The 13,751-nt window shown below is 41.0% G+C and overlaps 1 protein-coding gene across 7 annotated transcripts in view; it reads right to left on the reverse strand.

The window, feature by feature from the left end:
* ITGB1 (integrin subunit beta 1) overlaps positions 1–13,751 on the reverse strand; it is a 53,849-nt gene that overhangs the window by 20,655 nt on the left and 19,443 nt on the right. For all 7 annotated transcript variants that reach the window (XM_075587733.1, XM_075587732.1, XM_075587734.1 and 4 more), the window contains 5 exons: positions 12,313–12,551; positions 10,947–11,102; positions 10,107–10,202; positions 9,803–9,892; positions 9,398–9,538 (listed from right to left, as the gene is read on the reverse strand). In XM_075587733.1, coding sequence (XP_075443848.1) covers positions 9,398–9,538; positions 9,803–9,892; positions 10,107–10,202; positions 10,947–11,102; positions 12,313–12,551 — 722 coding nt within the window. The remainder of the gene's footprint in view (positions 1–9,397; positions 9,539–9,802; positions 9,893–10,106; positions 10,203–10,946; positions 11,103–12,312; positions 12,552–13,751) is intronic.

Below are 13,751 nucleotides of genomic sequence, written 5' to 3' on the forward strand. Positions count from 1 at the left end.
CGGGAAAAGAAAATTACGGTAAGGAATACATTTTCTATTTTCCCGTTCAACGTTCGTGGCGGTAATACATATGGGACATATCTAAGCAGTCAAGTTGAGGGTGCAAAAATTAACATAATATGAATATAAGGGACAAATAAACAGATGCCCAGATTCTTTTATGCCAATTTATTGTAATCACTACTTGTAACACCCTCCGCCCAAAGCTTGTATTAGCCGATGATTGAATGTCAAGTCTACAATGCTTTATATAATGTGTGAAGGGATGACCACACTGCTGCTTTATCCAATTCTGTGGGTGATGCTTGTGGTCTGAGAGCCTATGATGTAGCCATTGATATCTTTTAATCCTTCAGGAATCTGTCTCCCTGTATGCGTCACGGATACAGGTGGTAATCCAACGAGCAATATCAGCCTTCAATGCTGTCTGCCCCTTTCTTGTACCCTTGTGGAAGCATGAATAGTCTCAGAAGGCCTAAAGTCCTGCACCCGCTCCAGATAGTGTTTTACACATCTCTTTACATCCAGCTTGTGCAGATTTTCCTCCCTTTGAATTTTTGGTTTAGGAACAAAGGATGACAGAACAATCTGCCGATTAAATGAAACGCAGATCCCTTCAGTAGGAAATGGGCGACAGGCCTCAGGACAAATTTTGTCCTGATGTAGAATTAGTAACGGTTCTTTACAGGATAATGCCTGCAACTTTCCCACTCGTCACGCTGATATAATGGTGACAAGGAATACCGACTTTTGTGTTAGCATGGTTAATAGTTTGAATGGAGGTTCCACCATTGCTTGTAGTACCAATGACAGAACCCATGTAGGTATTACATTCCTCATTTGGGGTCTGTCTTTTTACTGCTTGTAAAAATCTGATAATGAGCCAAACTCTTTTCAATAGTGCTGTTAAAGCCGACGCCTAGACTTTGAGGGAGCTGAGGCGATGTCCGTTCATCAAAATCTGCCTGAAGAAATTAGATTTGTACTGCTGAAAGATTAATGCAGTTCTGCTCCTTTTCATTGCCTCCAACAGAATCTCAACCAAATCCGGTAATATACCCTGGATGTTTACTTTATGGCACGGATCAGTGTCTCAATCCCCATCTCTGAAAGGCCCTTTTGTTTAGCAACTGCCGCTCAAATTGCCAGGCCACTAGTGCCAACATCTGTGGCTTTGGTCGCTTTATTGGCCCTTGTTCTAGCAGGTACTGTAGTATAACTGTGGTAGTTTCCATGGTCTGTCTATTGCCAAGTGCACTGCCTGAGCATATCAAGCTCGTCTTGGCCAGTTTGGTAAGATGACTCAACGCTGCCTGGAAGGCTTAAGGGTGGTCTATCCTGGAACAGAACCTTGTTGGAGATGGGGGCCATCAAATCAACCTCAGGCTGACCCCGGCGCTGTTGAATCTGTTGAAAAACAGTCCTGTTCAAAGACCATTCTCCTGGATGCATTGGCTGTTGGCTCAGGAAATCGGTGGTCAAGTTCCTGTCACAGGAGATTAACTGCAGTTCATCAGCCTAGAAAAACGTCGGCCCAAATCATAATGGCTGCCGTTAACTGCACTGATTTTCTGCTTCTTGTTCAAGCTTGTCCTTGTATATATTTTAGTGCCATACGACAGATATTAAGAAATGTTGACCCTGCACACACTCTTGAAACGTCCTTAAGGCTTCCTCTACTGCCTTTAGTTACAAATAATTGCTATGGCAGGTCTAGTATTGGGCTGACCACAATTCCCTTGTGCTGCCCCGTCGCCTAAGTGAGCTCCCCAGCCGGACATACTTGCGTCTGTCATAACCAGAGTGGTGAATGATGGTGAAACCTGTTTCCAGGTTTCTTTGTTGCGCCAACCATCTTAGCTCTCTGTGGCATCTTGATACAGTCTGACCTCTTGTTGCCTTTCCATTCCAGCAATCTTATGAAGTTGCGCTATTAGGGTCATATGTAATCACGACCATTTTACCACTTTGAGGGCTGCTTTGATAGGTCTCTGAAGTTGATCTTTGTCCCTGGTCTTATAAAGCAGGCCGTCCAGGTAAGAATAGATCTCTATCCCCCATTTTCTTGCTTCTGCCAAAAGGGTAATTAGTACCTTCGTGAATGTCCTTGGTGATGCAGCTAGTCCGAAAAGCAGGGCAGTGTATTGGAGATGTTCGTTTCCCACAGTAAATCTCAGGAATGGTTGATGCTTTCCTGCCACGGGAATGTGTAGATATACATCTTTGAGATCTAGAGGCTAACCAGTAGTCTTCTGAATCGCCTGATCGATCTTAAGAACTCCTTCTTGAATCTTGTCACCTTTAGAAATGTGTTTATCTTTTATTAGATATTAGACCGCTATGTATGCTCCAGGGGTCATTTTTCCATCAGAAAAGGTATGGAGTAAACGCCTTTTCTTTCATCAGGTGGAACCTTTACAATAACCTTGTTTTGTTGTAAATTCTTCAATGCGTCTTTGCTTCTTGAGAGCCGTGAAATTAAGTATCGGTCTGCCTGTGGCATATAACTGAATTCCAAGTGGTACCCTGTGAAAACCAAAAAGGCGGACCCGCTCAGCCTCCTATTGATGGATTAAGATGCAGGGTGCACTAGGGGAAGCATATGTAGACAAAAGCGAACAACCCTAGACCTCCCAGAGAAGGTGTAGGCTGGGACTAAAGCCCCCTAAATCGCATGCACGCACTATGCAGTAGAATAAGTATGGTATATATTAATGTGTGGATTAAAGGTTAATTACGTAAGGCGTATAACCTATAGTTAGTTATGAGGTTGAACCTGACAATGAGTGGTGATACCAGATCGTGGGTGTGTGGATGTTAAAACTAAATTTAACGAGTCTGTGGACCAATATAAAATATAAGGGGACACAGAAAGGCACAAAAAAGGACAATGAATGAAAAAATCCAGCTAATTGATAGAATATAAAAATAAGGCTGGTAACTATATTGCTGGAACAGACAACTGTCCAATAAAAGACAATCACGATAGGTTATTAGTGATCATGAAATGCTGTTTGCTGTGTGCAACTGTGTGGTGGCAAGGTAATATGCAGCAACTAACAGTAAGATGACAAAGACACAGAACTGAGTCATGCAGTGTGAAAGCATTCCGACTAATGGCTATGAAAACAAATTGCTCCCCCTGGTGGTAGAAAGTACCACAGCAAAATCAGCTGTTCTGCAAATAATCCGCCGATAGTAACAGTTACTGATAGTTAGATTCCGAAGCTGCTAGCAGGAAAGTAAAACATGCAATTGCAGGCAACAGGGGAAAGGACAGATCACTGACAAAATCAACACTACGGCTGCGGTCCCAGTAACTGCCACAGCGCACACGGAGCGTGTTAGCACCGCCCCTGAATGGTGCTGGGCCCAGTACTCGCCTTCCCGCTGAAGGTGCAGCTGCGCCCTACTGCAAGATTTTTTACAACTCATTGAAATGGAGTTTAGACCTTGCGACGGAGGCGTGGCCATGCCCCCGTCGGCAGTTCACCCAATGAGGGCGAACCAGCCGCGTGACGTGATGGCCACGCCCCCTCCCGTCGCAAGCTCCCTCTCTCCTAAAAAGACCACAGATCGCGGTTAGTGCTGTGCACGCGCCGCCCCTCCCGCCGGGGGCGAGTGTCACAGTGACGACTGGGACCGCAGCCTTAAGCCAACGGCAGAATCTTATTCAAATGTGCATGAACACGTCTCAGAAATGTCACAAGGTTGTGTTTAGGAGATAGAACCATCACAATAGAATTTGAGACAGAAGGTGAATATAGTTCCTAAAAAACTGATATAGCAATCACCTAGATCAACCCTAAGTATAGGGATAATCCATGACTGGACAGGTAGGTGAGTTTCTCTGCAAAGTCCCTGAAGCTAAATATGTGATTGCTCCAAAATGTGTGTACAGAGAATCCACCTAGAAAAACCCTATGTATAGGGATAATCTGTTAGGACAGGTAGGGTGGTGCCCCTGTAAAATCCTTATAGCCTACAGACGTAATGTCTCAGAATATATATAAAAAACACAACCTAATTGAATACCGTAAAAAGACGGGTTGGGTGGGGAAGGTTATCCTCTAGTGTAACCCAGTTGTACAGATCGTACACGCACTAATGAAATAACAAAAACGCTGACAATTGGTAAACGTGTATACTCTGCTCCTAGTTCGAGGTGTCCCGGTGTAGACCTGACATTGACGATGGTTCGTTTAGGCAATGGATAGCTCTCACACGGGTAAGTTCCTCCCCTCTATCCTGTGGCAAGAAATTAAAGGACCCACCTGTCCTTTATCGTCTGAGCTCACATAAGGCTGCGTCCCCGCTATTTTCAACTTTCTTGCGCGCTCAGCTTCCCCTGCAGCGTCACCCCCCGCCCCCGAAAATGTAAAGGACACCCTGCGCTCATGCTTGGAGAGCTCTCCAAGAATGAGCGCGCTCAGTGCCAGCGGGGACAAAGCCTTATCCTGAATGTTCCCAGATTTCCTGCTACTTGTGACTGTTGGGCTTGCCTTATTTCAGAAGGCCCTGCCTATTGGCGTTCCTCTACTTCTGGAGTCCAGAGAAGGAGAGGAGAGAGAAAAAAAAATTCCGAGCTCTCCAAGTATATTTTCTTGAAAAAGGTCTTCCTGGTCAAAATGATCTGGCATTTCTATAATTCACAGATTCCGAACAAGCTCTGAGAAACCCCAACCATTGCCACATAATATATATATGCATACAAGTGTCAAAAGGAGTGCTAGTAGGCGTGGCTAAATTTATACAAAAAACAAAAATGCCCAAAGCTACTTCCATTGTGACAAAAATACACAGTGCAATACCTATCTCTTGTTAAAAGGGTCATTTAGTTTAACCCTTTGGCCAAAGCGTCTTAAGCCTGCTGCCACTTACGAGGCATGACCGAAGGGTTTCTCAGAGCTTGTTGGGAATCTGTGTATATTAATTGTGTGCAGCTGGTCTCAGTTGCTTATGGGAGGGGAGTGCCCCCCCCCCCCAAAGGTTTAAGCTTGCCCCACCCCACTTTCCAAGTTGGCAGGTCACTTTCATTTTGCCAGGTTACGACAGATCCAATGTGATCATTCTTCCTGTAATTATACAGGTAAATAAGAATGTTAACCCAGATGGGTGTTAGGACCTGCTTTGGTCATGTCTTGTAAGTGGCAGTAGGCTTAAGACGCTTTGGCCAAAGGGTTAAACTAAATGACCATTTTTACAAGAGATATATAGGTATTGCACTGTGTATTTTTGTCACAATGGAAGTAGCTTTGGGTATTTTTGTTTTTTGTTGTATACATTTCTAGAATTTATCAGATCAAGCGGATATCCTGAGAGACGTCTGAATCGCCTCTTGTGGAAGGAAATAACTTTTTCCTCCCAATATCTTTGAAAATAATAGTGCAAGTTCTTACCAAAAATTATCCTTCAAAAAGGATCACCGTTCTTTTAGCCCCTTCTCCAGCACATCCTAAATATTTGCTACCAAGACTCGCAAAAGTCTGGTTACAGAAGCAGTGGCCACTGCTGGCTTACAGGCTGCTCCTGCCATTATAAATTCTTTCCTTAGGACATTCTAATCTTCTGTCCATTACCTCCTTAAATGAAATAGCGTCAACCAGAAGAGTCACTCAAATTTTCGACACGCATCTTTTTGACTGGCTGTATCCACTCTGATTCAATCATATCCTTAAGAACTTTATGGTGGGAACACTTGTGACTCTGAAGTCTTTGTAAATCCTCCCCTGAATCTTCCATTTCCAATGTCTCTCGTACCACTTTAAACCAGTGGCGACACTATCAAACAGAGCATCTTCTTCCTTAGAGGACTCTAGGCGTTCTCCCTAATACAATATCTGAATAACTGATTCCTCAGAGGAGGACCCTCTTCTGTGACCTTGATCTTGACACTACCATTTCCACAGTCTGCGTCATTGTGTCCTTCATCCATTTTAGAAAATAATTTGATCCGGACTGCTGCAGCTTTTAGGCAGTCCTCACAATTTCTTCCCTTCTAAAGTTGGTTTGTCACATGCTGCACAACTCATTTCTTAATGCTTTACTTTTTGTGATGCAAAGACTCCGCAGACTATTTTGAAGTTCCCTCAGTTATTCCAGAGGTGCTGTATACATAAAACAAACATTAAGTTTCATGCATCTTCTGGTATCTCTGAATAAAACTTTAGCTAGTACTCATCCCGAAAGTTTGGGCAACAATCCCTTGGCTGTATTGCTCTCAATAGCTTGCAGCATACACTCCTCTCGTTCAGACCACACAAGCAGCATTCTAATGCCTCAGGTACGCGTTTTACAGTTCCCAAGGAGGTTTTCAGCACGCTCCCACTTTCGCCCACATTTCTAGCGCAAAAGCGCGTGCATCAACCTTGTGGGGTCCGTCTCTCCCTGTGCTCAGATTGCGGTCTGCCCATGGGCCTCCAGATAGCTGTCCCATGAATCGACACTGGAGCAGACGGAGGAGAGGCGCGCTGAGAGAATTTGTCTGCCGGCTTAACTACACGGGTAGTCCTGAGGCGAGTGCCCAAAAAAACAACAAACCTACTCTACAGAGGACAGGGGGAAACAAAAACCACAGCAGAGAGGAGCCTTTTATAGCACACCTGTAGAAGCTTTTTCCTGTCCTACTCAAGACTGATGGGCGGAGCTACCTATACATATCATTGCATGAACATTGAATGGGAAAAAGCAGGATTTTGCAGGAGATACAACACAATGGACCACATCCAAGGTCATACAAGAAGGGATTTCCTGAAGTAATTAATATGATCTGCCACTCCTCTTAGGAATCATAACTTACAAAAAAGCATTTGATTCCATCCACACCTCAACGGTTTTAAATGCATAAAGATCGCGTTGAAGAATAATACATTGATATTATAGAGAACATTTACGAGAATGCACCATCAACCATTAGATTACATGTTACAATATATGGATGAACAAGGGAGTGCGACAGAGACACCATTTTAAAGCAACACTAATTATTCAAGACATTGAATTGGGAAGAAAATGGAATTAAAAATAAACTAGGACTATTCGAGTCACCTACGATTTGCAGAGGACATTTTTAGGCACAAGTTCAGAAGAACTCCAGCAACAAATCAAAGAACTCGCCAAAGCAAGCGGGGCTGATCTGAATCTCAGCAAGACCAAAAATGTTCAAACGTGTCAACTCTGCAAAGATCAAAATAAAATAGAACCACAAGTCGAAGACTGTATCTTGCCCGGGAACAATAGATGGAAATCTTTTGAATTAAATCAATAGGTGAATGAAGATGGGATGCAGTGCATTAGGATGACAATCTTTCATAGGGAACCATCCACTGTGCATCAAAAGGAAAGTTTGACCACTATTCTTTCTGTCCTCACACGTATGGATGTGAAATTTGGACCCTACATTTGAAGATAATTTAGAAGCTTCAGAAAATTCAAGTATGGAAAAATGTATGCTGGGTATTACCTGGAGAAAATAAATAAATAATGAGCCAAGTAGAAAAGAAGTCTACTACCACATGGGTGAAGTAATTAAAATGGCAGTGGGCCATACATATCACAAAAACAAATGTTCTTGTTACCAAAATACAAACCCTTAAAAATGTGTTTTTTTTTTACATTTTATTTATTTTTTATGTAATTTATCTACAAGGCTAGTTCATTTGAGAAATAAATAAAAACACATACATACCTCCCTCCTCCCTCCCTCACACAAAGAATATCACTTGTGAGCACATTCACATGCGCTCATTTGCATGTCATTTCCCAGAATCCCTTGCTGCAGTGGAAGCACTGTATGCTAGGTGATAATGGCGAAAAGCAGGGTTGCAGACCTGTCTAAGACATGTGAATGTGCTCACAAGTAATATTTTTATATATGCTACATGGTGGAGGCTTTTTAGTCACCCTTTCACCCACCATAACTTAAATAATACAAATATACACAGAAAAAAGGGGAAGGGAAACACAAATTGATTGTGCCCCTAAAAGAATTCACTAAACTGCACACCTACAACGTGTAAAAGTTAACTTTTAATATATTTACTTAAAACATATATTACCAAAGAATTGTGTAAAGTGAATTTAAAAATGGATTAAATCAATAATATCAAGCACCCATTTCATCAAATGTATAATTATACTATCCCAGTACAACCTAATGATGATGGGAAGTAGACGACACAAGATGCTCTAAGCCAGGGCATTAAACCCCTCTGGGACAACTGTGAAACTCAATGGTATGTGTATGTATATACCAGTCAGCGAGCGATTGAGTGAGTAAATATCCAGTGAACCTGCTGCAATTATTACCATTGACAGGTAGTCAGTGTGATGAAGTACAAGTACTCAGAGTGATAACATTAACACTCCCAGTAAAAATACTGGTAAGTTAACACTAGATGGAACTCACACTCACAGTAATGTAACTGGTGAGTTCACAGCCTAAACTCTGTGAGCACACATGTCATGGAGAGCAGAGATAGCAAGCTCTCTGACTGGAGATAGAATTAACTAACCAAATACTGAGATCTATACACCAGGAGACTACAAGCACTACATTAAAACAGCTCCAAGTAGGAGACTGATAACACAATGTCATCACACCGGATCAGCTGTTCGAGGAGTTACCTGCTACAGGAACAGAGGGCTGACAAAGAATTGTTTCTTCTGGAGCATCAATTTTTGTATGGGCTGGTATATGCTGGAAGCTATACAAATTCACCTGGCCACCGAAGATCTGCGGAGCACGGTGGTTAAATACTACATCTGCAGACCCTGGGTGTTCATCACACAGTTCACTGCGGCCACAGAATTCAATTGCCTACGGCATTGCCCGATATCTGCTATACCTTGCTCCGGTGGTGGGGCTAAATCTGAATTTGTTTCATCTACATCTCAGCAGATTGCCTTCATTTTTCAAGCCTCTTCATTACTGCAGCGCTTACGGAGGTCCTAGCTGACGGGTGCGCTATCCGGCAGACATCCCTAATCGGCACAATTGGGAGTTTCCCCTCCAGGAGCAAGGTGGTCAGTGAAGACACCATCAAGAAATGCTTGGCTCTGCTTAAAACAGCCGGTTTATTTCAATTGGAGTAATCACATGACTCTGGCCAACACATTGATTGTAAATAGGAAGCTAATGAATGCTCGACAATCATCTATTCAGCTCAGGAGACTTAGTTCAGCCCTGAAAAACATACCCAATATCTCCACTGGGAGATTACAGCTATCGGGTGTCCTACCTTTTAGCTCAGGTATTTTATATTGTATGTATTTTTATACTGCTAGCGGACGCAAGTTGTCCTATTGTTTATTACATTTGTAATACATCGTTCGCTTTTCCTTTTTTGCTGTACATACATACATACATACATACATGATAGCTTGTGAAAGAACTCACCTCGTCTCCTATAGAAATATTGGAACATTTCCTTCCGTTCTCCCCTGTGCCGGTGACACCATTCTTACAGTATGATTTATAGCTTATTGTTACTCCCTCTGGCAATTTGCTGTTTTCCAAAATTAGTTCAGAAGAAAGAGACTAAAAGAAAAATACTACATATAAATACAACATTTTTGTTATTTGTTTAAGAGCAAGACAAAATCTTACGTCTACAAGTTAAGGAATAAAAACCTGATTAAACGATACAAATGTTGACAGAAAGCCAATTAGACTGCAGATAAAGATGTGTTTCATTTTGGCAGCAAGACAGATAAATAAAAACTTAATGTTGCCATTTGCTTTTCAATACTAAAGAATACATATACAATATTTGAATGCAAGGCTCTCAAGGTGCATACTTACATTGTACGATTCAATAATTAATTGAATGACATTGCTGGAATTAGCAGACAGGGTCCCCACTGCAGATTTTGGTATCAAATTTTTTAGTTCCTTTAAAAACAAAAAATATATAAATAAAAGTCTTCAAACAAAAAAAAAACAGAAGCACAAATGTTCCTGTTTGACTGCAGCGCTATATATACACAATAGTAAAAATGTATGGATTCCCCACTCTATTTATATGCACATACCTTGTATAAAGACTACTGAGAATCAAGTCCCATTTTATTTCCTAGAGAATAATTATAGCAAATCCTTGAAATACCTTGTAAACTGGTTGAAATTCCTCAGTAACTGCAAAGATAGTTTGTATGTTGTTTTCACTAAGTTTTTGCACAAGATGAGCAATTGAGGGATAATCCTGTAGGGAAAAAAAACCCCAGAAGTTAATATCAACAGTCCTGTTTATTTTTTACAATCACATACATCTTCAGCTACTGAATAGTCAAAAAGATAGATCAGAAATCTAAAGGATGGTTGTAAACAACATAGGACTGTCCCATCAGAAACGTAATCCCTACTCACAGTCCAGAAAGCAAGTTCCACATAAATTATTCCTGACTGTCATTTTAAATAAATATCGGTAATTTCATAAATACCTTTCAGAAGAAAAAAAATTAATAGGAAAGCTGATTCCAGTTCTCAGCTGGAGCTTTTAACCGTGTGTGCTCTATAGATGTAGCTACCACGTCATGTGGTCTGATACTCCATATGCCACATGATGTATTAGCTACGTCATAATGTACCTGCTCTTTTCTAGTGGAGACCTCGTTCTGTCCTGTAGAAAACAACGAGATCAATGAGGAAGTGGAACAGACCTCACTTCTGTTCCATCTTCGATTACATAACGATGATGTAGCAGTGTTGGAAAAGCAGATGGGGCAGATAACACATTTTGATAAGCATCCGATTCAGATCAATCTGAAGTGATTGTCTTCAGCGTTGATAATTGCATTGTGGAAGAGAACTGATGCATATATTGAAAAAAACTTTAAAAACGGGGAAAAAACAGCCAAGAGGAAATGCATCAGAAGAGTGCCAGAGGAATCCACTACGAGCTAGCAGTTTTCCCATCTAGTGGATAGTTATATTAGCTCAAACTTACATAATAATGGCTCATTGAGTACGAGTCGTTGGTCAGGTGACATTTTCCATCATTTGGTAAAACAATTCCACCTAATTTACCATCCCCAGCAAAATGGAATCCAGCATCAGTTGAAAAGACCAACAAGCGTGTAACATTTCTCCAACCAATTTGTTCCTTAAATAAAAATACAGAGATTAGATGAAGTAGAAACAAAAGCTGGAGTTCTATATTAATAAGAGATAAAACGCCAACACCAGAAAAATATAGTATCAGAAACCAAACCCAACAGACTCATATTTTCATTAAGAATGTAGAAATAGACAAGAGGCCATACTTTGTATTTCAACAAAGCAGCAAATGCACGACAGGTCTTATAAGGTTACCCAGGAATTATTATTTATGCGACAGGTGTCTTAAAAAAAAAAAAAACAGACGGAAGTACATTTGGTAGAAAAGGGAGTTTGCGCAGCTTTTAGCTGGCAAGTGATTTATACCAAATACAAAAGTAGAACCCTAAATGCTCCATATCAACTATACATACAGTATGTACCTATTATAGGGTAAACAGCAGATGAATAGTAAATTACACTTATTTATACAATTGTGCACTACTACAAACATAGAATAAAGCTTTGTTCATCTAGTGCTAAAGTACAGGGGAAAAATACAGATCAAAGTCCATTGGACACATCAAGCCCAGACTATTAATTTGCTTCGTTAAATGTATTTTGAAGCAGTAATGTTATGATTTAAATGGGATGTTTAGATATAATCTTTATTAACTAAACAATACAAAGACTAGGCTATAAGGAGGGAGACCAGAAGGTGATACTATATAGCAGCCATGTCAATTTTTTACATCTCTTAGCAAGCTGTAAAAATGTATATGTGAGAAGGGACTAGATCGAATTGGTAGCACCATAAATCAACCATATTAGGTTCAACACTGATTTTAATATATGTAAATGATGTATTGCATCAACACTGAAAGTTTGAAATCTAGTCAGTCCCCATATAACTGATCAAATTCTATTTCCGATACGGAATGCTCATTTATTTGCATGTCGTTACCCAGAACCCTTGCTGTAGTAGAAGCATTGTATGCTAAGGGATAATGGTGAAAAGCAGGGTTGTAGACCTGCCTGAGGCATGTGAATGTGCTCAAGTAGTAATTTTATTTGCTGTATGTCCGATAAGAATATACGTGAAAATAAACTAAATTTTTATTGTGCACGATAAATATGGCACAGTTAAATCAATTACAGACACCAAAACCTTTAGAATTATTTCACAATGACAATCTCAAAATGATCACGATTAAATAAGAGGAAACTGGGTGAATTAGACATCCATATATTAATCTATGCTTAAAAAAATTACTTACACCACAGACAGCTACTTGCATTATTGCATCAAATCCACCTTCAGGAGAATCCAAGTTACCAGAGATGTGCTGCCTGCCTACTAAGTTATTGAACAAAGTTCCATCTTCTGTAAGGTTAAGAACATTCTTATAGCTAAAAGGGCTTGTACAATTTTGGTCACCAGTGCAAGGGTTCAAAAGTTTAGCAGGAGTGGTACTAATGTAAGGCATAACCATTTTCTCCACAAAAGAGCCAAAACCTAAACACAAGAAAACAGAAACAAATTAAGCCCATCACAAATGAGTAGTGAGAGAAGGCATGCATTACATTAAACATGTGTATAACCTTTTAAACCAATTGTTTTGGAGTAATATAATCTGACGAGCATATTCATAAATACATGGCTTCTATGGAGAAGTTTGCAGATGTAAGGATCAGTTGCATGAAATATGGAGGTGTACATTGCTTTTTTTGTTGATAATAGCCAGTTACTATTGCAAGCACGCAGATTGCTCGAGATTGGATTACAAACACAATATTTATATGGATTTGGTAGAAATAATGAGTAGCAGAAAAGTTTGGGACAGGCAAATTTCATCCAGGGACATAGAAAGAAAATAACAATAGTGCAATACAGTATACACAAATTAAATACGAATAGTTTCTGTGAATGTTCCACATATAAAATCAGGCAGTGGGGTTATATAGAGTAACCAATTCATCTACAACATGTAATTCGTAGATGGTTAGTCTTTATTACCCCAGTGCCTGATTTATACGTGGAACATGTGAGTGGAACAGTCACAGAAACTCTTATTTGTCTTTAAATTGTGTATACTGTATGGCACTATTGTTATTATTTTCTTCTATAATTTCATTGAAGATGGTTGGACGGACGGACGACACCATTGCATTGGCAATACTGAAATGTTCTTTTGTCATGTCAATAAAGCTGATTTGAATAGAGAGACAGAGAGAGACAGACAGAGAGAGACAGACAAGAGAGAGAGAGACAGACAGAGAGAGAGAGAGAGAGAGACAGACAGAGACAGACAGACAGACAGAGACAGACAGACAGAGACAGACAGAGACAGACAGAGAGTCAATGACACACCCCCTCCCTTCATAGCCACGCCAACCCTGCTCTAAAGTTTTTTGCAGGACAGCAAAATGCTCATGCTTGAAGAGTTGGTGACATCACCCCTCAAGCATGAGCGCAGTCAGTGCCAGCGGGGACTCGTCCAGGGTGGCGCCGAGCAATGTGTGTGGCCAGCGTGAGCAAGCGCCCGCAAATTTGAATTTGCCGCTCGCAAGCGCGTCACGTGAGCGGTTTGCCCAATGAGGGCAAACCAGCTCCATGATGTCGTGGCCGCGCCCCCAGGCGAGCGCGCCTAGCCAGCCACGAATTGCCTGGCCGAGCAGGGCGCAGCGCACGAGCTGTTCCCTGCCTGGCCGCACC

The sequence above is a fragment of the Ascaphus truei genome, chromosome 2 (assembly GCF_040206685.1).
Source record: "Ascaphus truei isolate aAscTru1 chromosome 2, aAscTru1.hap1, whole genome shotgun sequence".
NCBI classification, from domain to species: Eukaryota; Metazoa; Chordata; class Amphibia; order Anura; family Ascaphidae; genus Ascaphus; species Ascaphus truei.